The sequence below is a fragment of the Rana temporaria genome, chromosome 13 (genome assembly GCF_905171775.1).
Source record: "Rana temporaria chromosome 13, aRanTem1.1, whole genome shotgun sequence".
Taxonomy (NCBI): Eukaryota; Metazoa; Chordata; class Amphibia; order Anura; family Ranidae; genus Rana; species Rana temporaria.
In genome coordinates, this window is record NC_053501.1 from 68,053,867 (window position 1) to 68,081,032 (window position 27,166).

At 42.2% G+C, this 27,166-nt stretch overlaps 2 protein-coding genes across 3 annotated transcripts in view; one reads left to right on the plus strand and one right to left on the minus strand.

The window, feature by feature from the left end:
• The window catches only part of SEC23A (SEC23 homolog A, COPII coat complex component), a 153,175-nt gene that overhangs the window by 42,957 nt on the left and 83,052 nt on the right, over positions 1-27,166 (plus strand). For both annotated transcript variants that reach the window (XM_040333500.1, XM_040333501.1), the window contains 4 exons: positions 2,092-2,207; positions 12,071-12,194; positions 14,815-14,895; positions 17,106-17,195. In XM_040333500.1, the coding sequence (XP_040189434.1) occupies positions 2,092-2,207; positions 12,071-12,194; positions 14,815-14,895; positions 17,106-17,195 (411 nt within the window). The remainder of the gene's footprint in view (positions 1-2,091; positions 2,208-12,070; positions 12,195-14,814; positions 14,896-17,105; positions 17,196-27,166) is intronic.
• Positions 25,722-27,166, minus strand: part of LOC120920984 (rhodopsin, GQ-coupled-like) — a 36,932-nt gene continuing 35,487 nt past the window's right edge. The window contains exon 5 of the mRNA XM_040333502.1: positions 25,722-26,441. The gene's annotated coding sequence lies outside the window, so the exon portion shown is untranslated. The remainder of the gene's footprint in view (positions 26,442-27,166) is intronic.

Consider the following 27,166-nt stretch of genomic DNA (forward strand, 5'->3'; position numbering starts at 1 on the left):
AAGTTGCCAGCATCCCTCATGGAGTAAGGCCTCTCCCAAGGGCCAATTTCTAAGGCTCTATTCACACAATCGCATTCCGGATCATAGGCGGAATTGCTGTGATTCTGCCCCACAATTTTGAATCGCCACAAAATGCGGGACATGCCTTTGCATCCTTGTTAGTTTGAATGACACCCAAATCGCGGCACTATTTTGCTACGATAGTCACACAAACAGATTTTAGCCCAATTCGTTGGACAACAATTACAGCAAAATCATTTGGGCACCATTAAAAGTAAATTGGATTACAAGCGTATCCCCCGTTTTGTGGCAATTTGGAATTGCGGCGGTTCCGCTTGCGATCTGGAGCGTGTGAACAGAGCCCTAGTCATTGATGAAACTTCCAATTTGAATGATGTTTTTTTCAACCAACCTCAGGTCCTTAAACCTAGGTTCATTGAAAAGGCATACCAGGAGCAACCATTGGATCAGATAATTCACACAAATTTCAAAAGTTTGATAGGAATTCTTTGTTGGAGACGAAAGAAAAACGGGATGTTCCTTCAAATATTGATCATCACTGGTCTTTTATAACCAGGTTTTCTAGTCAACTTAGATTTATTAGGGGAATATTTTTTATTTATTTTTTCAAATTTTTAAGACCCGAGGCATATCCAAATTATTGCATTGACAATGCTTAACCAATAGCACTTCTATGAAATTCAAATGAAATTAAACTGTATACGTCCGAATATAAATTCAGGGTACACGTAACAGTCCCATGGTACAGTCAATATATAAAGTAACAATGTAGTGTGTCTGCCACAGGATAAGTTGTTGGCAGTAGGTTCTATGACTGCCTTTACCATTTTCCATTTTCATAGTATCCAGAGTGAGGAAAGAAGAAAAGTTAACCGAAAGTAGAGAAAGAACAGGGGAAAAGAGGAAAGGGGGGTGGGGGAGAAATAGGGAAAATAAATCCTGGGTTGGAGTTGGACATTAGCTAATCGGGCAGCCATTCATGATGCAGCTGCCAGAGACTCATGTGTCAAGCAAGGCTAGACCTTCAGAGAGAACAAACATATTCCACAGTCTCCACAACCCTGACTACTTTTCGTGTTCATGTTTTTTTTTTTATCTTTCCACTTTATGAAGCCAGCAACTAACAGTTGGGGGTAACTGTTTTTTTTTCAGTTAAGGGGGATGAAACACTTAACTGCATTTAGCAAATGGCGGACAATTGATTTTTTTTTATTTTTTTTTGCTGAAATAGGCATCATGTACCAACAAAAAGGCAGGGTTGCCAGGGATCCGATAGTCGGTGAATTTTTGTCTAATTTTCCATATTTCTCTCCAATATGTAACTATCCTAGGGCAGGACCAGAAAATGTGCAACATTGTACCTCCCTCCTCCTGACACCTCCAGCAGCGATCAGCCACCTGGGGGTAGAATTTATGTAACATCTGCCGAGTATGGTACCACCACGTCAGTGTTTTGTAATTGGTTTCCTGAATTTTTGTGCAGAAAGAATGATTTCAGCGAGAACCTAATAATCTTTTGTATTTGGCCAGGTGTGAACTTACGGTTCAGTTCCTTCTCCCATTTCCCCATCCAAGACAGATGTGGTTGTTCCGGAGGGGTAATCGGTGAACTATAATTAGGGGAATATTTAATAAACACTGGAAAGTTTTGAAAAATTGCAGGATGCTCGACCCTAAATTACCCAAACATCCAAAGAATATCTATACAAAGGCTAGAACATTGAGGGATTTTGTGGCTCTGATCTACCTCAAAGGGTAACCTTTTTTTGGTGGCCTAAAAGTTTTTTTTTTTTTTTTTTTTTTTTACCTGTTGCAGGTGCAGTATATGCAAGGCTATTGGTACTAATAGTAGTAGGTCACAATCTTTTACATCTCAGACACTACAACATTTAAAGTTATATTTCGTGTACCACTAGGTATGTGGTTTATCTCCTGCAGTGCCCGTGTGGTCTTCAATATGTTGGCAAAATATGTGCAGTATACTAATGAAAAAGAAAATGCAATGCTTGTATTTTCCTGCAGTGCACTTGACATTCGCAAATAATTAAGATTTTTGTCTTCTCTTCCTAGCATTATGAAGCTTTGGCAAACCGTGCAGCTGCCTCTGGTCATGTAATAGACATCTATGCCTGTGCTTTAGATCAGACTGGGCTCCTAGAAATGAAATGCTGTCCAAATAATACAGGGTAAGAAAAAAATGGAAGGTGGAATGATTGCAGGATAACAGCAATATTCTTTCTTCCCAGCCTGTGTGGTTCTAAGAAAGCCAAAGCTATGAATTTCTAAAAAGCTTTAATTGTTTCTGCCTTAGAACTAGTGGTCGGTGTACAAAAAAACAAAGTGCAAGAGAGCAGTGCAATGTACCAGTGTATGTCCTCTATACTAAGTCTGCATGTTTTCATTTCGATTTGGACAGTGGAACTTAACGCAGAATTTCAGCCAAAGAATTGTCAAAAAAATAATAGCCCGTTAAAGAAAAAAGCAACTTTTGTTGTAATACGTACCTGAGATCAATATTTGAAAATGAATAGGATTGTGAATGAAATTCAGGAGAGAAAGGAGATCATCAGAAAGATCCCAGTGCAAGCAACCCTGTAGAATGTAATGGTGACAATTGCAATTTTTTATGTCAAACCTAATTTTTACGCTGCTGGTTATCAATTCTTTATTTTTAGTAGAAAGTAGACATTGAAAATTAATTTTAGTGCACACAACCACAATATTATACAATTTTTTTTTGATAAAATATGAAAGATGAGGTTGCATTGAGTAAATAGTTACCAAATATGTTAAAATTGGCTCAAAATTGCACATTTACATGAAACGGCACAAAACTACAGTACCTGAATTGTCCATAGGTGTCGCTTTAAAAGCCTTTACAGGTCATGGGGCTCAATTGACTAAAGACGATCTTATGAGATAATTGAATCATGTGGTATTTTTTTTTCCAATTATCTCATGTGATGCTGAAAATATCAATGCAATATCACCTCATGAGTTGTTTACCTCACAAACCAAAAACATGAGGTAAATAACTTGGGCATTTACTAAAGCAAATAAATAAATGCATGAGTTGAATAAGTAGTGGTCCGGGCATGAGGTATTTAAGGAATGTAAAAAAATAAAAGCCAATGTGGAGTAGTCTCTACCTTTTTGGATCAGTTTCTCGACAGTAAGGGCCCTTTCACACGGGGCGGATCAGTAATGATCCGCCTCCGTGTGTCCGTAAGCTCAGCGGGGATCGCTCCGTATATCCCCGTTGAGCCGGCGGCTGACAGGGCGGGCCCCGCACAATGTATGTCCCGTTTTCATCCGCAAACGGATGAATGAAAAAGCGGACATACGGTCCGCACGTCTGAAAGAGGCCTAATGCATAGAAACCTAAGTATGGAGGAACACAGAATCATTTGGGCTGATTTACTTAAGGTTTTGGTTTGAGTGGAGATAGATTAGACCCCTTGTCAGGTTTTTATTTCTGTCTGTGTCCCCGTTAGAGAGATTCACCCTCCCTATTTGTCCTGTTTACTGTTATCATTGAAAGTGAAAGAAAATTAAAAATTTTGGGTTGTCCCCATAAAAGTAATAGAAGGGAAATCTTCCAATGGGGACACTGGTTCTGGTGACCTAGGGGTCCTCAAGGGATTTTTTTAATTTGCAGAGATTTCCTCTCACTTCCTGCTTTTGGCTATGGGACAGAAGTGAAGGGAAGTCTCCCCAATGACAACGTTGTCTTTTTTTTATTGGTGGAAGAAGGGTATTTGACATTTATAAAAATACTTTACATTTACTTAATAGGACTTAGTTGTTTTTGATATACCACGTGTGTCCCGTGAAAGCAGCTTCCCATTGACTGGTATTCCAGTAACCTTTTTTCTTTTGTATTTATACATATGCTGCAGGGACAACACTGACTTGTGAGTTGGCATATTTCTACGGTTTAAACCATTTTACCTCCTTATTATTATCACTAAAAACTGACAGGGATTCTAATTCTTCTCCACCGTATCCATCCCACCGGGTATCACATCATAAGATAAAATACTGAATGGTTTCATGAGTAAACTACCTCACATTTTAAAGAAATACATTTATTTAGCATTTTTTTGTGTACTGCAAAAAAGTTTGAAAAAAGCTATTTGTTTTTTCTCTCAGATTTTAAGTTGTAAATATCCCTTTGTGGATTGAGCCCATGATCTCCTAAAGGAAATCCCTTTTTAGACTGTTGCCTTTGGTACAGATGTCTCCATTGAAAGATTTCCCCTGGCCTCCAAATCCATTGACAAATCATAACACTTCAGATTTTCCATCCTTTTTTTCCCTAGTGACACTGGTCACCAGGCCAAATAGAGAGGACAAATCTCTCCAAACGTACACAGACAGCAATATAAATATAATTTGAGTTTCTAAATCTTCCTCATTCTTCTCACACACACAAAATATGGTTTAAGCCTAGACATGCTTTCTGTTACTTTTTTTTTTTCACTTTACCCATTCTAAACCTTGTTTTTATTCAGTGAACTTTATCAGATTTCGGATGTAAATAAACATTTGATCCCCTGCAGATTTTGTAAGTTTTCTTACAAAGAAATAAAGGGTCTATCATTTTTATTAAAAAAAAAGGTGGATACCCTGCGCTGCCAGTATTAAGTGGATAAAAGCTGCTAACACGGCTTGTTTAAAAAGAAGCAAATAGAACGGAAAAAAGTAAATGTGTAGCGCTTAAAATGACTGTCAATGATGAAAATCAAATACCAAAAAATTGTGAAAATATAAAACACGAAATAATTAAAAATACAATGTGCATCAATAACATATGAGTCCCATTTTGCAAGAAACAAATATTGTCCCACCACCGAAAGCAATGCAGGCTTACCAGAGCACGTAGACTTACGATGACATATGCCACCGCAGGTCAGAGAAGGCTTATAATGACTAATGTCATAAACGATCCAAGGCAGAGTTGTACATCAACCGATCATCATATCCTCTATGAGGTAGGTGGGTGGAAAGAGACTCTGTGCTGTTCTGAAAGTAGGGTCCCAAGGCTCGTTTCTCCCAATGTGTCAATGGTGTATGGAGATAGGAGAAAAAAGTGGCCACATAGTGTAATCCCGTCTTACAAATGAAAAATATATTTATTTTGCAACTGTCAAACTTACATTTGGCTGGAGGTAAAAGCACTTATATGTATAAAAATGGAGCGGCAGTGGAGTCCTCCCGACGCGTTTCGTGGTCATAGCACTTCATCTTCGTTTTTATCACAGGTGTATTTTAAATGATAGAGATAGACTATCAACCAAAAATCCAAAGAAAAAGAGTTGCAGTTCAGTGAGTAAAATAAGTATTTGATCCCCAAGCAAAACATGACTTGGTACTCGGTGGAGAAACCCTTGTTCGCAAGCACATAGGTATGATGTTTCTTGTAGTTGGTTACCAGGTTTGCACACATTTTAGGAGGGATTTTGGTTCACTCTTTACAGATCGTCTCTAAATCCTTAAGGTTTCTTGGCTGTCGTTTGGCAACTCAACGTTACAGCTCCCGCTATAATTTTCTATAGGATTAAGGTCTGGAGAATAGCTAGGCCACTCCATGACATTAATGTGCTTCTAATTGAGCCACTCCTTTGTTTCCTTGTCTTGGCGATATATTCGGCCATTGGCCCCTCAATGTGGTCTGTACCTTTTAGCAGAGAAACAGCCCCAAAAGCATAATGTTTCCATCTCTGTGCTTGACTGTAGGGAAGTGTTCTTAGGGTCACAGTCAGCATTTTTCTTCCTGCAAACACGGCGAATCGAGTTAATGCCAAAGAGTTTAATTTTGATCTCATCTGTCCACAGCACTTTCTCTCAATCCTTCTCTGAATAATTAAGATGTTCATTGGCAAACTTCAGATGGGCCTGTACATGTGACGCCTTGAGGAGGGGGACCTTGCGGGTGCTGCAGGATTTCAATCTATGACAGCGTATTGTGTTACCAACTGCCTTGAGATCATTCACAAGCTACTCCTGTGTAATTATTGGCTGATCCCTCACTTTTCTCATTTTCATCCTTTGCGCCATGAGGTGAAATCTTGTATGGAGCTCCAGACCGAGGGTGATTTGATGGTTATTTATAGGGTTGTCCCGATACCACTTTTTTAGGACCGAGTACAAGTACCGATACTTTTTTTCAAGTAGTCGCCGATACCGAATACCGATACTTTTTTTAAATGTGTCCCCAAATGCAGCCATGTCCCCCCCATATGCAGCCATGTCCCCCACATATGCAGCCATGTCCCTCACATATGCAGCCATGTTCCTCTAGCCATGTCCCTCACATATGCAGCCATGTCCCTCTAGCCATGTCCCTCACATATGCAGCCATGTCCCTCAAGCCATGTCCCTCACATATGCAGCAATGTCCCTCTAGCCATGTCCCTCACATATGCAGCAATGTCCCTCTAGCCATGTCCCTCACATATGCAGCCATGTCCCTCACATATGCAGCAATGTCCCTCTAGCCATGTCCCTCACATATGCAGCAATGTCCCTCTAGCCATGTCCCTCGATGCGGCGGCGCGATGCGGCGGCAGCGGCGGGGGGGGGGGGAAAGGGGGGAAAGTATTCTATTTAGGTATCGGGGGTATTTGCACGAGTACGAGTACTCCCGCAAATACTCGGTATCGGTACCGATACTGGTATCGGTATCTGGACAACCCTAGTTATTTAATCAACAGTTGTCTCCTTCTCGCCAAGCTTCTTCTATTCCAGCCTTGTGCAGGACTACAATCTTAAAACAAAAAAGGTGCTTGAACTGCCCTAACTACAAAGAGCAGCGCTCAGGACAAAGTAATCAAGATAGTAAGACCGTAAAATATGATACTTAAAATGTATAGCAGCTGCTTAAAACCAAATCAACATTGATAAAACAGTAATATTAAAACTCAAAAAAAAAGTCCCAGAGTCCAAAATAGTGCTGTAGCAGCACTCAAATCAAACCCTTGTATAGTCCTCTATATGTGTTAAATATAGGAAATAATAGTGATGCAGACGAGGATGGATGTGGTTTAACCACTTAAGGACCGGACCAATATGCTGCTACATGACCCAAGGGGTTTTTACAATTCGGCACTGCGTCGCTTTAACAGACAATTGCGCGGTCGTGCGACGTGGCTCCCAAACAAAATTGGCGTCCTTTTTCCCCCACAAATAGAGCTTTCTTTTGGTGGTATTTGATCACCTCTGCGGTTTTTATTTTTTGCGCTATAAACAAAAATAGAGCGACAATTTTGAAAAAAATTCAATATTTTTAACTTTTTGCTATAATAAATATCCCCCAAAAACATATATAAAAAAATATTTTTCCCTCAGTTTAGGCCGATACGTATTCTTCTACCTATTTTTGGTAAAAAAATCGCAATAAGCGTTTATCGATTGGTTTGCGCAAAATGTATAGCGTTTACAAAATAGGGGATAGTTTTATTGCATTTTTTTTTTTTACTACTAATGGCGGCGATCAGCGATTTTTTTCGTGACTGCGACATTATGGCGGACACTTCGGACAATTTTGACACATTTTTGGGACCATTGTCATTTTCACATCCAAAAATGCATTTAAATTGCATTGTTTACTGTGAAAATGACAGTTGCAGTTTGGGAGTTAACTACAAGGGGGCGCTGTAGGATTTAGTGTTCACCTAGTGTGTGTTTACAACTGTAGGGGGGTGTGGCTGTAGGACTGACGTCATCGATCGAATCTCCCTATAAAAAGGATCACTCGATCGATGCAGCGCCATAGTGAAGCACAGGGAAGCCGTGTTTACATACAGCTCTCCCCGTTCTTCAGCTCCGGGGAGCGATCGCGACGGAGCGGCTATAAACGAAAAGCCGCGCCGTCGTCCCGGATCGCTCCCCGCGGGAATCCGACCGCCGCATGTAGCGGGGGGGGGTCCCGATCTGACCCCCGACCCACGTCTAGGCAGGGACGTACAGGTACGCCAATGTGCCTGTACGTGCCATTCTGCCGACGTATATCTACATGCGGCGGTCGGGATGTGGTTAATAAACGATCAATGCACCTTGCTCCTTTCACCAAAAGATGTTCACCACATGGGGGGAAAAATCCCCTTATGGGGATGCACTTACCAGAGGTAAGGATCAAATGAGCAAACTAATATTAACCATCCGTTGTAAATATTGCACTCTCCACCACTTAGCCTTGCTTGGTATGAGGTCCGAGATCACATACAAGAAAAAAATTCCACACAGAGCAGTACCGTTTAAAAGTTTATTGTAACCCCAACAGTACACCCTAATACATATGTGCGTACCAGAAAGCAAAGATTTTTTGGCAATGTAAATATCTGACTGCATGCGCTCAGACATACTAGAGACAAAACGCTGTCTACGTTACCAGTACATTCGCGTTCTTCCTGGTTCCTGGTCTGTGGAGCACATACGTCACTTCCGGTTGGTTGACTGAGAGTCACGCCCTGAAGAGTTTTGGCACTTCCTGACTCCGTCTGAGGCCCTCAGACGAAGTCAGGAAGTGAAGAAACGCGTCAGCAGTGACTCTGTCAACCAGCCGGAAGTGATTTGATTTGAGCGCTGCTACAGCACTATTTTGGACTCTGGGGGCCAGATTCAGAGAGAGATACGACGGTTTATCTCATGATACGCCGTCGTATCTCAGAGTTAGGCCGGTCGTATCTATGCGACTGATTCATAGAATAAGTTACGCATAGATATGCCTAAGATCCGACAGGTGTAACTGTCTTACACCTTCGGATCTTAACTGCAATTTTAAAATGGCCTCTGGGGGCGTTCTCGCTGATTTTACGGTGACGATATGTTAATCAGCGAGAAAACGCCAATTCACGAACGTACGCGGGCCCGACGCAGTCACTTTACATCGTCTACGTAAGCGTTTTCCCGGAGTATAGTTACCCCTGCTTCTATGAGGTGCAGCCAATGTTAAGTATGGCTGTCGTTCCCGCGTCCAATTTTTTTTTCACGTCGTTTGCGTACAGCGATTCACAAAACCGCTCGTCGCAAGTTACGCTCACGCCAAAACCAATGACGTCCTAGCGACGTCATTGGGAGCAATGCACGCCGGGAAAACTCGCGGACGGCGCATGCGCAGTTAAATCGGCGCGGGGACGCGCCTGATTTAAATGCTACACTCCCCCTAGCCGTGGAATTTGAATTCTGCCGGGGGATTTAAGATCTGCCGCCGCAAGTTTGGAGGTAAGTGTTTAGTGAATTACCCACTTGCCACTAAAACTTGCGGCGGCGGATCTTAAATCAGATAGATTACACGGATCTAAAGATCCGCTGATCTATCTGAATCTGGCCCTGGGACTTTTTTAGAGGTATACAATCTTGTCCCTGAGATCCTTCGACAGCTCTTTGGTCTTGCTCATGATGGTGAAGTTTGAATGGAAAAAAGAGATTCTGTGGACAGGTGTCTTTTCCAATTAGCAAGTTGTTGTTAGGAGCACCTTCTTAAATTGAAAGGACTAATCTGTCTACCCCATGGGGCACATACTGTGGCTAGTCTGTGGGAACCAGAAATATTGTTGGTTGGTAGGGGATAAAAAATATTTATTTTACTCGCTGAACTGCAACTCAATTTATAACATTTGTATCATTTGTTTTACACTTATGGTAAAAATGATAGACCCTTCATTTCTTTGCAAGTGGGCAAACTTACGAAATCTGCAGGGGATCAAATAATTTTGCCACTGTATATCATAATCATATTAACAAAAAATAAAAGCATCCAAGAACCTTTTTTGTAATTATTATACAGCTGTGATGTGTCCCAACTCTTTCCCAGCCCATCCATGTGCAAGCAAAAAGAGCTTTAACAACGGTCATGTGTTAAAGCGGAGTTCCACCTAAAAGTGGAACTTCCGCTCATCTGATTCCCCCTCCGGTGCCACAATTGGCACCTTTCGGGGGGAGGGGGGAACAGGATACCTGTATACTTTCCCACTTCCAGGAGTCCGGGCCACAGCCTGTGACGTCACCACGGGGCTCCCTCCTCCTTCTCCGGCCACCGGGCATGCACAGTAAGGTTCCCAGCGTGATGCCGAAACACACACAGGCTGCATGGTGGACGCACACAGGCTGCATGGTGGACACACACAGGCTGCATTGCAAGCACAGGCTGCATGGTGGACACACACAGGCTGCATTGGCGGACACGGGCAGGCGGCATTGGTGGGCACAGATAAAACAGAATTAAGTTATTCAAAACATAAAAGTAGTGTCATTTCATGAGATTATTTATGAGGGCAGGTTTAGGGACGGGATTAGAGGCAGGGCATGGTAGGGGTTAGGCGGCAACTGGTGGCGAGTAACCCTTGAGGCCTGGCTAGTAGCTCTGGACTTAAAATTTTGGGCCCTGTCATGTGTGCTGCACAGATAAGAAAAAGGAGAAAATGAACAGCTTAAAAGGGAACTGAAACTGGAGCATGCTCAGTAGAACGGCTGGTCCAAACGGTCTCAGGCTGCAGTGGGGATGCAGACAAGGGGGAGAGACTAACCGTAAACAGCAGGATTAACCAGACTTTTTTGGAGAATATAAAAAAAGAATCCCATAGTGACTGAGCGATGATGAACAGCATGTACTGGCAGTTTTTAATGATGTGGGTTTAATTGATACCTTAAGTCAGTGTTTGGTGTCTGTATATATAAAAGCCTTATTGATGTGCAATGATTATTCTTAAAGTATTTGTTACCCCAACACTTCATATTCCTTATATGTGCCTGCTGTACCATGTACTTGTATGAGAAACTATCCTGTTCTCTTTGTATTGCTTCCTTTGTGTGAAATCCCTGGTGTTCCTGCCAGTCCCCTTGCGTTCCTATTAAAAACTTCCCACACTAGGCTGGAGAGACAAATGTGGTCAGTTCTCTAGCTGTGCTGGGACTTGGTATCTCCTACAATGATCAGACTTGTCCTGACATGTCCCTGCTGCATAGCCATTCACTGGGAAGCTCATTGTACTGCTGCTTCTCCTCCCCCAGTTCTTATGCAGCTGAGAACAGAGGGAATGTGATCACACGTATATTTTTATTTTATATATATATTTATACAAAAATGTTTTGCATTTCATTTCTATTTTAAACTGAATGGGTTGTTTTTACAAGGTGATCATTTACAATCACTTTAAGGCCTCATTCACACTTGGCGGACTCCGTCGCTACGGAGTCCGCCTGCCCCCGCCAGCTCAGTGGGAGATCAGTCCGCAGATCTCCGCTGAGCCGACGGATGACAAGCTCCTCTCCGCTCACTGAGCGGGGAGGAGCTTGTCGGGCACCGCTGTGTCCTATGGAGCGATCTGATGAAAAGGGACAGCATGTCCGTTTTCATCAGATCTTATCCGATCCGCATGGACGGATGGGGACGGTGGCCCCCATACGTCTGTTTTCATCGCATCGGGTCGGATGTCAGCGGACATGTCTCCGCTGACATCCGACGCTCCATAGGAATGCATGGAGCGGCCGTTCAGGTCCATGACAGACGGACCCGAACGGCCCATAGTGTGAATGAGGCCTAAGTCTATCCTGACTTTATTATTGTTTCCCAAGAAAAGTCAGCAACTAAGAGTATGGATACATTTTTCTGGAAGTTTTAATTCCTTATTTGTTTATTGGCCGAGTCTCATAATTGTAAGGCCCTAACCAACCAAAATAACTGTGTAATGCCATTTTCAGTATAGTTCTGGGTAGCGTGGGAAAGGGTTAGAACTTCAGTGAGTTTATAATTCTCAGTGGGGGGCAAGGGTAATCTTTACTTCCTGTCTCAGTGACCACATATAAGGAGAGCTGAGAAATATTCCCAAGAGGACGGCAGGCAGCAATATAATCCTGATGGCCAGACAAAAAAAAGGGGGGGGGGGGAATCTTATCAGGGTTATAGGCAGAGATGATATGACAAAGTTTTCTTCACTATCAAAATCTTTTAAAAATCCTTTAGTCGGATGTAGTGTGTCATGTATGTTTAGCATGATGTCTTGTTTTCTGATCTGTGACTTACATAGAATGATTTGTCTCCACACAGTGGTTACATGGTGATGGGGGACGCCTTCAACACCTCTCTTTTCAAGCAGACATTTCAGAGAGTTTTTACTAAAGATGCACAGGGGAACTTCAAGATGGCATTCGGTGGTACTTTAGAAATTAAGGTAAATAACATTTCTGTGGATTTCTGTGGTGTAATCTTGCATACATACCCTATTGTTATAGACAGTGACATATTTGTCACACAAACTTGGTTCTGGGTCAATGTTATATTGTTTTTCTTTAGTTTACAAGTGTTTAAAGTTAAAGGGGTTGTAAAGGAATTTTTTTCCCCCCTAAATAGCTTCCTTTACCTTAGTGCAGTCCTCCTTCACTTACCTCATCCTTTCATTTTGCTTTTAAATGTCCTTATTTCTTCTGAGAAATGCTCACTTCCTGTTCTTCTGTCTGTAACTCCACACAGTAATGCGAGGCTTTCTCCCTGGTGTGGAGAAAGCCTCTTGAGGGGGGAGGGAGCGAACAGGAGGGTCAGAAGACTCTGTACTTTGCAGATAGAGAAAGGAGCTGTGTGTTAGGCCTTGTACACACGACCAAACATGTCCGCTGAAACTGGTCCGTCGGACATGTTCGGTCGTGTGTAGGGCCGACTGGACAGTTTCCCAGGTCAGCGAACAGGTTTCCAGCGGACAAAAGTTTCTTGGCATGCTAAGAAACTTGTCCGCTGGAAGCCTGTCCGTCGGACATGTCCGATGGTCAGTACGACTCATCGGACATGTACGCTGGCCCGAAATCCCACGCATGCGTCAAAGTGATTCGACGCATGCGTAGAAGCATTGAACTTCCTGGTGTGCGCACGTCGCGGCATCATCGTCGCCGCCACGTCACCGCATATTCTGTCCACAGGGAATTTGGTCTGATGGTGTGTACACACATCAGACCAAATGATCCCAGCGGACTTGTCCGATGAAAACGGTCCATTTTCATCAGACATGTTGGGTGGTGTGTACGAGGCCTCAGTGGGCGTCCTGACACTCCTGCCCCCCCACCTCCACCCCACAAGAGGCTTTCTCCACACCAGGGAGAAAGCCTTGCATTACTGTGTGGAGTTACAGACAGAAGAATAGGAAGTGAGGATTTCTCAGAAGAAATAAGGACATTTAAAAGCAAAATCAAAACATGAGGTAAGTGAAGGAGGATTGCACTAAGGTAAAGGAAGCTATTTAGGGGGAAAAAAATTACCTTTACAACCCCTTTAAGTTTAAACTGTGCTTTTATACCTGTTGTTTTTTTTATGTTTTTATTAGAATTTTTTAAGTAGTCATTTCAAAATATGGTACAGCATGACATTTAGGCACAAATGGGACACTTTATCTGTTTTTTAAATACAGTTCCAATTCCCAAAAAGTTGGGATGCTGTGTAAAATCGAAAATAAAACCGAATGCAGTGATTTGCAAATTTCATAAATCCATATTTTATAGGGGTTAAATGTGTTCCCTCTGAGGTGTTTCTAACTGTGAGGGGGTAGGATTGACTGGAGGAGGAGGGGGGATCGCTGTTCCTAATCACTTGGAACAGCAGATTTGTCTCTCCTCTCCTGCCATAACGGATCTGTCAGATTGACATCGACAGATCCCCGTTCTGGCTCTCTGTGGAGCGATCACAGGTGGCTGGCGGACATGGTGGCCATCAGATCCGGCGTTGTGCCGTGGGCGCGCGTGCGCCCCTTTTGCTCTTAAAGTGCCCGGTGTACACCTATGCAATTTGCCCAGGGGAGTCAACCTGCCACAGTATAATGACGGCGGGTGCTCCTTAAGCGGTTAAAGAGGAATTATGTTTTGGGTCCTCCGTTTCAGAATATAAGGTGTCAATCTTCATGAATGTGGGTGGGGTAATACGTTGATAAATGAGGTGTGTGTGTGTGTCTGAGTGTTTTTTGGGTAAATCAGTGCTCTTAAATACCACTATCAACAATAAACTCATAAACATTTTCATAACCTAACCTAAATAGCCACTCGTGCAAAAAATGCATCAATAAAGTGTTCTATGATGGAGTTCCTCCAGAATTGTCCATTGTGCTCGACAGTACACAGCGCACTCACCGCATTACTTTGACCCCTTGTTTTACCAAACAAGTCAAGAAGCGCACAAATTGGTTCAGAGTGATACGAGTTCAACCCCCTTTTAAATCTTCAGCTTGTTAGGATTTTCTGCAATGCCCCTACCTATATAGCCCAGGGGAGAAGTGCCTTAGGTAGTAATGGAGGGGAGCCTCATATCGTATGAGATTGTTTATTTAAAAAATATTATTATTATTATTATTATTATTGCACTTACATATAAAAGGACATCATAACTGCCATAACGTGCAAAACCAGGAAGTGTCGGACCTGATATTGCCGGCATGCATTTCAAATGGCAAAAGTGATGTCGCCCAGCAATCGCGACATATAAAAATGGCATAAATCTTTTCCCTATTTTGTAGACGCTATAACTTTTGCACAGACCAATCAGTATACACTTTTATGGGGCATTTTTTTGTTTATAGAGCAAAAAATTAAAACCGCAGAGGTGATCAAATACCACCAAAAGAAAACTCTATTTGTGGGAAAAAATTACCGCTCAATTTTCAGTTAAAGCGATCATTAAGAGAGAAAATCTTCCGGTCTGTAAGTGGTTAGACAGGTTTCAGGAACAAACATTGTCATAAGAGCCCTTGTATTAAATTTTTTTTTTTTACAAACCTTTAATTTGATTCCCATTTATGTATTTCATGGGTTATGAAGACGTCACGAGAGATAAAAATTTCAGGTGCTATTGGACCTTGCGTATCCCTGAATGCCAAGGGACCCTGTGTGTCTGAAAATGTGAGTACTGATGTTTTTTTTATTTACAAAAATGTACTGTTCTATTTTTAAAACTGTTGTGTCGAATCAAATACAACTTAAAGAAATCTTTCCAAGTTCAAGGCTTTTGTCGACATTTCTGTGATACTCCTGGATGTTATTATCTGACTATACGTAGCTTCCCGTTGCCTTAAAGTGGAGTTCCACCCCGATTTTTATTTTTTTACCAAAATATATACTCACCGGAAAGGGCTGTTGCTATGCGGAAGGAGCTCTTCTGCCTCTTCCTCCGCAACGGTCGTCTTCTTCCTCGTCCTCCGTCGCGGTGTCTTTTGGTGAATGGGGCTCACTGCCTTCTGGGAACTGTGTGTATCCCAGGAGGCAGCCGCCCATTCACAAAGCGCTGTTCGAGTCGCGCATGCCCCTGTAGGAAACGGGCACTGAAGTCGTAAGGCTTTACTGCCTGTTTCCCTTAGTCAGGATGGAGGCACCAGGACTGAGCGATCGCCATCAGGGGCCCATCATCTCGGGCGCCTAGGACAGGTAAGTGTCCTTATTAAAAGTCAGCAGCTACAGTGTTAGTAGTTGCTGACTTTAAAAAAAATAAAATTGCGGGTGGAATCCCGCTTTAACTGCCCAGTGAAGAGACATCATTGTACTTTCATTAGCAGGCCACAAAGGGTCACAGAGAGACCCGTTTGAGAGAGAAGTTCTTACTGTTCCCTACGCTATCCAAAACTGAAACAAAAGTTTGGGGCTTTGATCCGATCTAAAAAATGGATGTTGACGGAAGCAGATGTAAACAGATGATCATCCATTTACATCAATTTTTCCATACAGATGCATTGATGTCTGTTTTTCATTCCTCAACGGATGAATGAAAAACAGAGAAATGGTCCGCATGCATCAAAGGGGCCTTAACGTAAAATACGCCCCATACCTGTCATAGCCTTGCTGCCCCTAAACACAGTTCTCAACTGATACAGCACTGTGCCCAGCTGCAGTTTTTTTCTCATCACTTAGTGGATTCCTGGGAGGCTCTGAGAGCTGCAGGAGCCATAGGCTGTCAGTCAAACTCCTGTGAGGGGGTGGAGCTTACCAGGGCTGAGTGTGCATGTCTGTGGATTCACACAGCCCAGCTCAGGAGCGCACAGCTTGCTAAGGGGGGGAACTCAGGAGGAGGAGCGGGCAGCACTGGTGAGGGAAAGAGCAGCTAAGTATAACCCCTCTTTTATTTTAAAATAAAGAGCCTTTAGAATCACTTTTAGCCTACCTATGCGGCTCTGGGAGCTACATCTTGCGCAGGCGCAGCAGCCCATTTATTTGAATATATATATCCAGAAACGCAGGGAAAAGCTTCACCATTTCTGGAATCGCTGTGCAGTTAAAATTTCCAGTTTGTGCGGCGAGCCAGTAGAATTAAAAGCACTTGCACTCATTCATCAAGTTTTTCTGTGTGGGTGGTTGTGGCTGCGGGTACAGTTGCAGACCCGCTGCAGGAACGACCTGCACAGATGTGAACCTAGCCTAAAACAAGAACCCTTTATACCTACAGACTTTGAACCCCTGTGGAGAAATCATTCTCTTTTAAATGTACTGCCTGTTCTCCCAGTTGCCCTTTCCTTGCCAGGAGAAGAAAACCTATTTTTTTTCATGGTCATTGGCAAAGCTTTAGCTTTTACTTTCAAACCAGCATGTAAAAGACAGACTGCTGTTCTACATTATCCCATGTGTAGATTTATATATATTAACATCCGGTCTTTATTTTATAGTAGCACATGCCTTACCATAATAGATGCTAAATAAAGCCTAAAACAGAGAGCTGTAAAAATAGAATCAGGTTTAATATTAAATATGTTTACCCCAGACTATTTCAGGAATAAAGGGAAAATGTAGCTTTTGTCTTTGCTGAAGTATTTGTAATGCACTTGCTTTCTGGCTCTAAAACCAGCCACAGACTGAAAATCCCTGCAGCAATTATACAGTTAATTATAAATGCTGTTAAATGATATGAGAGAAGTGAACCGGTAATGTTCCCTGTCTATCATCGTTTGCGCTTGATATTTTCAGCGGATATTATGTGGAAATGTTAATGTTTGGGAAAACAAAAAAGGCTTAGAAGCATTTTACTGGGATACAGAAAAATTGTGCTTCTAACTGACCATGGCGCCTTATCTATTCTGATTTCTATCTGGCTAATGAGTGTTTCATTGCTCTAATGTATTCCACAGGAGATTGGTACGGGTGGGACAAGTCAGTGGAAAGTTTGTGGCCTTAGTCCGACCACAACCCTGGCGGTATACTTTGAAGTGGTTAATCAGGTAAGTAAATAATGTAAGCTCTTAAAGATATTTTTAATAAAATCAATATAACAAAAAATAATGTACAGAAAAAAGTTATCTCTTTTTTTCCTCATACATTTTTTGGTATTGTAGAACCTGATTTTTAACATTACCTATATGATAGACAAATAATAAGTGTAGTGAGTTGTTTTAATTAAAATATACCACAAGAAATGAAAGTGGTTGTTAACCCACTCTAACGTCATATACTCCTCTCTGTTTCCCAACGATGGGTGCTCCTGTCTGTGTTTTATAAAAATAAGTGCCGCTTGACGCTCATGTGATCGGCCAGCTCTCCTTTCCCTGTCTGACAGCTGCAGTGGGCGGGGGCCGAGATTCACCTTCTGACGTCAGTCGGGACTAGAGGAGGAGAGAGACAGCCGGTCACATGAGCACCGAGCGCCGTCCTGAAATCAGGTGTAGCCGGCATATTTTTTATAAAACGGAGACAGGCGCACCTATCATTGGGTAACACAAAGGATTATGTAATGTATTAAAAGTTATTTCAGAATCGGGAAGGGAGGGGGCGGTCACTTGACACAGAGCATACAGGCAGGGAAGGAGGGAGGGAAGGGGGAGAGAGCACAAAGGAGAGAAATCGGATGGCGGAGGCACGTAAACTGACCACTGTGTCAGGACTCAGCAGTCATAATACACTGTGGTAAGTTTACAGGGGGGAGGGCAGAACCAGGCAGGATCATCTGTTTAATGACCCCTACTTAAAGCGGTGGTTCACCCTCCATAACAACATTTTAGCATAACATTAGGCATAGTAGCGCGAGCTACAGTATGCCTGTATTTTTTTAGCCCCGTACTCACTGTGCAATCGTATATTGAAGATTCAGACTCCCCGTGGGGAATGGGCGTTCCTATCCAGAGGGAAGGTGATTGACGGCCGGCTCTGGCACGTCACGCTCCCTGAAGACAGCCGGAGTAGGTCTCGGCTCTTCACGGCGCTATACGGCGCCTGCGCACAGACTATGCGCAGGCGCCGTTAAGAGCCAAGTCCTATTTCGGCTATTTCCGGTGAAGCGTGACGTGCCAGAGCCGGCCGTCAATCACCTTCCCTCTGGATAGGAACGCCCATTCCCCGCGTTGAGTCGGAATCTTCAATATACGATTGCATAGTGAGTATGGGGCTAAAAAAAAAAAATACAGGCATACTGTAGCTCGCGCTACTATGCCTAATTTTATGCTAGAGGAAAAAATTTTTTTTTTTTTTTTATAGGGTGAACCCCTTCTTTAAGTATACTTCAGTAACATTTGAACGTTAAGTGTATACCCAGATTTACCACCAATCTTCCCTCTCTAGACCATGTACCAGCATTATTATTATTTTTTTATGCTGCTTCTGTAATGAGAAACAAACTATATTACTTACTGTGACATCATCACCAGACTTTAAATTTTGTTTAGGAGTTTGGTTACTATTGACATAGGCACACTCCCAGAACTAAATTTCCCAACAGCACTTTCCCAAATTTTAGTGTGTTCAATACTTTTTCCCTGTGTCATTCCATTTTATTACACATAATTAAATTTCTGAACTTATTTGTTTTGGTTTCTTTGTATGTATGGATTGCATGGGCTGTTAACAACATGTGGTGAAAATTTCATGTCAATGGCATCTTTGGCAATAAATTTAAGTAGGAAAACAGTGACCTGTTCAATACTTATTTTGAAAACTGTATTTTAACCTCCTAGCTGAATTGTAAAAGTTAATAGTAGCGCTGATATTGAAGTATGACAATCAATACTATATCATAAACGAACAAAAATGAAATAACACCCTGTAACAAGTGAAAAAAATCACTGTGAATATTGGTGACAAAAGTAACACAAATTAAACACCATAAAATAATCTTTGACTCCGTGACTTCAAAATATCTTTCTGTAGCCGTTGTAATATTCCAGATCTTCCACACACCGTACCCTCAAAGTATTAAAACATCCCACCGATATCCAACCGTGCAAACGGAAAGATCTCTCCACATGAAAATAAAATAAGTGCTTCATAGTGTAATAACGTTTAAAACAATTTAATGAATAAAACAAAATCTCCAACTGTTGCACTCACATAGATCCAAATAAAGCAAGCATAAAATCCTCTGTTTATAGCAAGTGGTGGTGTGTTGTGGTCACAGCGGACCCGCAGTGTACAATCTGTATATCGCCCTCACTAACTCATCAGACTCTGATCGCCATGTCCGTTTTGACGTCAAACGTCACAGCTGGTTGCCGTATAGCCATGACTGTCGCATTTCGTAAATCACGACTTATTCATGGGATTCTTATTTTTCACCGCTGTGTGTGTGTATGTATGTATGTATGTATGTGTGTGTATATATATATTTATATATATATATATATATATTGTACATCCCTCACATTTTTGTAAATATTTTATTATATTGTTTCATGTGACAACACTGAAGAAATGATGACACTTTGCTACAATGTAAAGTAGTGAGTGTAAAGCTTGTATAACAGTGTAAATTTGCTGTCCCCTCAAAATAACTCAACTCAGCACACAGCCATTAATGTCTAAACCGCTTGCAACAAAAGTGAGTACACCCCAAAGTGAAAATGTCCAAATTGGGCCCAAAGTGTCAATATTTTGTATGGCCACCAATTATTTTCCAGCACTGCCTTAACCTTCTTGTGCATGGCGTTCACCAGAGCTTCACAAGTTGCCACTGGAATCCTCTTCCACTCCTCCATGATGACATCACGGAGCTGGTGGATGTTAGAGACCTTGCACTCCTCCAATTTTTGTTTGAGGATGTCCCACAGATGCTCAGTAGGGTTTAGGTCTGGAGAAATGCTTGGCAAGTCCATCACCTTTACCCTCAGCTTCTTTAGCAAGGCAGGGGTCATCTTGGGGGTGTGTTTGGGGTCGTTATGTTGGAATACTGCCCTGCGGCCCAGTCTCCGAAGGGAGGGGATCATGCTATGCTTCAGTATGTCACAGTACATTTATGGTTCTCTCAATGAACTGTAGCTCCCCAGTGCCAGCAGCACTTATGCAGCCCCGGACCATGACACTTCCACCACCATGCTTGACTCTAGGCAAGACACACTTGTCTTTGTACTCCTCATCTGGTTGCCGCGACACATGCGTGACGCCATCTGAACCAAATAAGTTTATATTGGTCTCAGCCATGCAGACCAATTTAATCCAGTGTGCAACATACGGTCTGAGCATGGACAGGCTGACCTCCCACCCCTTCAACCTCTGCAGCAATGCTAGCAGCACTCATACTATTTCCCCAAAGACAACCTCTGTATATGACTGAGCTTGTGCACTCAACTTCTTTGTTCGACCATGGCGAGGCCTGTTCTGAGTTTAACCTGTCCTGTTAAACTGCTGTATGGTCTTTGCCACTGTGCTGCAGCTCAGTTTCAGGGTCTTGGTAATCTTCTTATAACCTAGGCCATCTTTATGTAGAGCAACAATTCTTTTTTTCAGAGTTCTTTGTCATGAGGTGCTATGTTGAACTTTCAGTGACCAGTATGAGAGAGTGAGAGCGATAACACCAATTTTAACACACCTGCTCCCCATTCACACCTGAATGGGGGTGACACTAACAAGTCACATGACATCGGGGAGGGAAAAATGACTAATTGGGCACAATTTGGACATTGTCACTTAGGGGTGTACTCACTTTTGTTGCCAGCGGTTTAAACATTAATGAGGGAGCTGCGGTGGCTCAACGCGATTGGCACTGCACTGACAAGCCATTCACCTCTGCAGCTAGGGGTTCGGATCCCGGTCTCGGCTACATGTGAATTGAGTTTGGTGGTCTCAGCCCGGCTCCCGATGGTTGTGCTATGCGTGGTAAGCCTGCGCTTAGTACGCCCACCCCCCTCCCACAAAAACCACCACACTTACACGCACTCGAAATTGGGTTAACATCACGAACTTTGACCACGCGGTCTCTAAAAAGAGAGGCGAAGGACTAACGGGGCTGGTTGAGCGGGCTAATCCTCTCACTCCCTTATAGGGAGTCCCTCTGCCCCGTTGGGCTTCAAAGCGGAGCAGGTAGGGCGGGCTGTGTGGGAGGACCCCCTCACACCTGCCATTGCCACCCGGGGCATGGAGAAAGGTGGCAGATTGCCTCTGGGGGAGGCCTGCCTACTCCCAACTCCTGCAGTCCAGCTCCTCTCTCGAGTACACGCACAAAATACACTTTAAAAAAAAAAAAAAACATTAATGGCTGTGTTGAGTTATTTTGAGGGGACAGCAAACTTACACTGTTATACAAGCTGTAGACTCACTACTTTACATTGTAGCAAAGTGTAATTTCTTCAGTGTTGTCACATACAAAGATGTAATAAAAATTTGAAAAAAATGTGAAGGGTGTACTCACTTTTGTGAGATTATGTGTGTATATTTATGTGTGATATATATATATAATATATATATATATATATATATATATATATATCATATAAAGTCCTGGGGATGAGGTGCACTCATCAGCAATAGTGCAAGCAATCCGGCCATTCCCATATATATTTAAAATAATAAAAAGAAAAAAATATGTTGCATACTATGATAGGACATACTATGATGTCAATTTCTAATTTGGATTATTTCTGTTGAATTGGGATGTTTTTCATCTCCAAAAGGCTTGACTATATGAGCCCAGTGACTAATACTATTACTTTCACTATTTCTATATTATTATTCATGATTTTTGGGACTCAAACATCAATTTTTTTCGGAATTCTGTTGTGATAATATTGACATTATATTGGTTAACCATTGTGCTGTAAGTCACTTGACCTCATCTCCAGAACCTGTGGCAATAGTTGGCCATATACACACATTATGGGGGCAAACAGTATAGTTACAATTCAATGCAGGAGGGATCAGAGGGACCTGCTCGTTAGAGCTTACAGTTGTAGCGCTACCCCCGGAGGAGCTGCTGATTAGATTTGGGATCGGCGTGTTTAAGTTACCTTTATTCTGTGTCCAGGGGTGATGGTAGTGCTGAGAGCAATAACAGAATGTCCAGGACCGTTGGCTGCGTTTTTTAAATGCTTTGTTTTCCCGGTCAAACACGACCAACATGTGAACTTGAGGTAGACAGGATAGGCTGGTGAAGGTAGAGCAACTTCACAGTATCAGGCTATGGATAATAAAGGCAGTCCTGCCCTTTAGCAATGGTATCTACATGCGTCGCCACTCCAGCCGGAGTGGGTGAAGTGCCCCTGGACAGACCTCTCTCACAGGCCTGGCAGCCAGAGCGCCACTTAAAGCTTCTGGGAAAGGAAAACAAGTCTCTGCCACAGACTTGGCTCTAAATTAGATTTGAACGTCCAGATGAGACCTCTGCCACAGGCCTAGTGCTTGGAAATTTGGACGGTAGAGCGAATTCTCCCAGTATGTTCTTTGGGGCCACCGACTGACAGCTTGAATGTGACCTGTCAGTGTCCGGTGCCCAGATCCCCGGTGGTTCGTTCAAGCCCTGTTGGATCACCTGCCTCCGGGCTCTCCTCAGACCGATCCCCCACCGAACAGCACCCAGCTTGGGATCTTCTCAATAGCAGTGGGGACCCAGTAAGTCATTGGGGCCCCTTTGTAGCATCAGTTGCTCCGGGCTATGAGAGCCCAGAGTCAGGAACTCCGCGTAGCACGTGACCCCGGCCTGGTGGGCCATAGTGGTGGGGCCCGTGATGTGCGCACACCCTAAAGGTGGGTGCCGCACCTGGAACCAGGAACCCGCGAAGAACCCCGAACAACTTCCTCCGCCACAGAAATACTCCTCCCCAGCATGCCCCGTGAGGGAAAACTCCTCCAATTGGCTGCTGGGAAGAAGCAGCTCCGCCTGGACCCCTCTGGCGCCACCTGCCGCCCAGAGATGAGACCGCATCTCTGGGGCACAGACTGACCCACAGGACAATCCAGATTTGGCGACAGCCAAATTTAACAAAATCAAAGACTGAAAGCAACAGAACTCTCTCATTCTCCCACTAAATTTAAGCATAGCAGCTGTACGAAAAAGTACACAGGCGCTACACAGTCTAGAAGGGAGGGTCAAGTGGAACAAAAGGTAACAGCTGTGGTGCCTTTTTGTATGGTGTGTGAGGAGGGGAGAATGTATGGTGGGGGAGGGGAGATTGCTTGTGTTGACCGGTATCTTGGGACAAAATGCACAGATGTCTATTACAGTATCGGCAATAACTTCTCGACATTGTTAACATTTTATAAAGTTTTTAGATATTTATCTATTCTATGGGGATAATACTGTATATACAGATTTTTAAAAGGTGCTTCAACATCATCATCATTTTGTATATTAAAGGCTGTTTGGCATAAGAGTTAATAGAGATATATAAATGAGATTGAATTACATTATGCTATTTTTTCTTTTAGGGTTACTTTCATTTTTATTATATTTTCATTATTATATTTTGTACACATCTGGGCCCCGGAGATTGGCTCTGGCTGTCTCATGCATTGGTCCCTTTACCTTTGTAGGCAGGGTGTATAGTGAGTATCTGTATTTAAGAGATGTGGTACGCAGACTAGCTTTGTTATGAAGAAGAGGGTTTGTCCCTTGAAACGTGTGAGTTGGCAAGTCTGAGTGATGTCAGGGTCATATGATCTTCATCTTTCATAGGACCACCCTGCCACTTGGGTTGTTTTTTACATCACTGTTTTAGCCTTTGACTATTGCGAGTATGCACTCATTGGTTATTTATCATTAATAATTTTACTTTTGGTACTACATAAGGCCTTTGCCCCCTTTTTTTCTGTTTTTGACTATATTGATCATGATCAGTGGTAAAACTAAGTTTTTGCATCTACGATTGATGAAGATGAGAGGAGCATACATGTGTGAACTCTACCTTAGAGTAAAAATGGTACATTTCTCTTTTATGTTCAGTAATGAGGTGCATCACTGCGTTAAAGCAACTCTCTATGAATGTGACTGACGCTTTTTTACATACAAAAAGCCCAAAGGGATATTTTTTGGCATCCAGGTTAACTTTCTATTTATCACAAGAAGATTCTCTTGTTTGATAGATTTATTTCAGAAGTTTTGTGATAATCAGATGTTTTGTTTATATGCGTATCACTTCAAACAAACAGCAAACACTTTAGTAATGGATAGAACAGACACAACATGTAAAAATTTACATTAGAAATATTACTTATAGTACCTTGGAATTCAGTGGAGTTTTCCTTTATAAATAAGACACTAGACCAGAACAACGTTTTATATAAACATAGCTTATAAACAATAGTGTGTGTTCAGAGATGTAAGCTTTTAACTATAACGTTTCATGTGTATTCTGTTTTTCACATTTGCCTGATGCGCTCTGAGAGTTGGAATAGAGCGATCCCTGGCATAAATAATGCTTTCTGTTCTTCTGCAAGCCCTTGGCACTTCTGAAAGGTTTTTTAAACTAACACAGCTTCTTGCATGTCTTCATGTAGTCTAGTGCATATATTTCTCATAACAGGAAAGACGAAGAGTGAATTATGGAAAACTTTTCACATAACAGTTACAAGCTTCATCTACTATACATATTTCATTTAGTTTTGCATGGAAAGGTTTGCTTTAGTCATGTCATTACTGGCATCTGAAATTGTCAGTTGCCTGGCTGCCATGCGTATTCTCTTGTTTCGGTATTTGAGTCATTGACCTGGAATGCGTATGCAGATTGGAATCACAATTCATGTTCATGATGTATACATGCTGTCCTGTATATATCAAGCCTATTGGTTAAAATTTATTTTCTCTTTTGTCCATGGATGGACACAGCTTCCTTATATTCTTGACTGTAGGGTTATGTTCCGTCTTATCAGGAGAGGACTGATAGAGGGAACATAACCCTACAGTCAAGAATATAAGGAAGCTGTGTCTGTCCATGGACAAAAGAGAAAAGGATTTTACAGTGAGTACAAAAATCCTATTTTTATACTGCTTTTACTAGGTTTATTATCTGTATTGTTATGTACAGTGCTTTTTTTCTCAGACAATAGGTGCAGGAACTCCCCCTTTCCGGGGTCACCCCTTTTCTCCGCCCTCTACCCACCTCCCAGTACTGCCCCTTTTAGACAATCTAGAACCAAGTATATATTTGTGGTGCTAAGTAATTTGTATGGAATTTGGTAATGATATCAAGAAAGGCCGTAAAATAGACCCCCTGTAGCCAGCAACAGTAGATCCCCCCTAACAACAATGGACCACCCACAACAAAATCCCCCCCCCCCCCCAGCAACAATAGACTCTCAGCAGCATCAACACGCCCCAGCATCACTGTAATAGACTCTCTGGCAGCCATCAACAATAGACCCATCCCACAACTGACCCCCCAGCAACAATAGACTCTCAGCAGCATCAACACCCCCCAGCATTACTGTAATAGACTCTCTGGCAGCCATCAACAATAGACCCATCCCACAACTGACCCCCCTGCAAAAATAGATCCACAGCAGTCAGCATCAATACCCTGCAGCACACCCCAGCACCCCTTGCCATTACATACAGTCAGTCCAGGAGGTGCCGGAACTGCATTCCCCCGCGTTCCCGCTGAAAAAAAGCCCTGGTTATGTACAATATCTCATTAGATTCTCTCTGAATTATGAAAAATCTGAGTTAATGTTAGTGTAAACTGTTAGGGTATAGGAGCAGAAGAGAGTACCTAAAAAAATTACATATTTCCCTTTGAATTTAGCATTTCTAATGCTGCAAACTGCATACTGTAGATTTTGTAAACATAGCGTTTTTCTAGTTCCCACAGCAATATTTCGTGTAGCTATAGCTTTATTATGCAATGGCCTCATTCATACAAGTGAAAAAAAGAAATGAAGCACCAGCTGCAGTGATATGTATATGTTTGTATCCTTTATGATAGTAATGAATAATTTATATTTGTCATTTTTACATCATAGTATGATTGTTCAAAGAACTTTTGGGGCAATAAGACCTGCACTACAATACATTCTTTTCTGAGATAATAAATATATTAACTTAAAAACAATCTACACGTTAAGCCTTGAATCCAGTAGGATTGGGATTCCTGTCTTGTCATTTCTTGTATATGAAAGGAGTTCAGTTTTTACTGTTCCTTTCAAGTCCGTTTCAAGCAGCCCATTTTATTTTCCATTGTCACAGCGTCACTATATGTTGGTGTCAGTCGTTTTTTGAGGACAATATTCAGGATCACATCCTAACGTATTGTCTTCTTTCTCCACAAGACTAGAATCTGCAATGAATGGAAAGAAACATGTTTATGTATAACTGGAGAACATTTGTTAGCAATTTATTCTTCATTCCTCTCAGCTGTATGCAGAATGATATAATGTGACCACATGCATATTGGTGTCTGTGTCTCATGACAAGCACAGCAGACTGCAGTACATGTCAGTTGCATCAATTTTGTGGCAAAGTTAACCACTTAAGCCTCGGACCATTTTGCAGCTAAATGCCCAGGCCAGGTTTTGCGATTCGGCACTGCGTCGCTTTAACAGACAATTGCGCGGTCGTGCGACGTGGCTCCCAAACAAAATTGGCGTCCTTTTTTCCCCACAAATAGAGCTTTCTTTTGGTGGTATTTGATCACCTCTGCGGTTTTTATTTTTTGCGCTATAAACAAAAATAGAGCGACAATTTTGAAAAAAATGCAATATTTTTTACTTTTTGCTATAATAAATATCCCCCAAAAACATGTATAAAAAAATGTTTTCCCTCAGTTTAGGCCGATACGTATTCTTCTACCTATTTTTGGTAAAAAAAATCGCAATAAGCATTTATCGATTGGTTTGTGCAAAATTTATAGCGTTTACAAAATAGGGGATAGTTTTATTGCATTTTTATAATCTTTTTTTTTTTTTTTACTACTATTGGCGGCGATCAGCGATTTTTTTCGTGACTGCGACATTATGGCGGACACTTCGGACAATTTTGACACATTTTTGGGACCATTGTCAT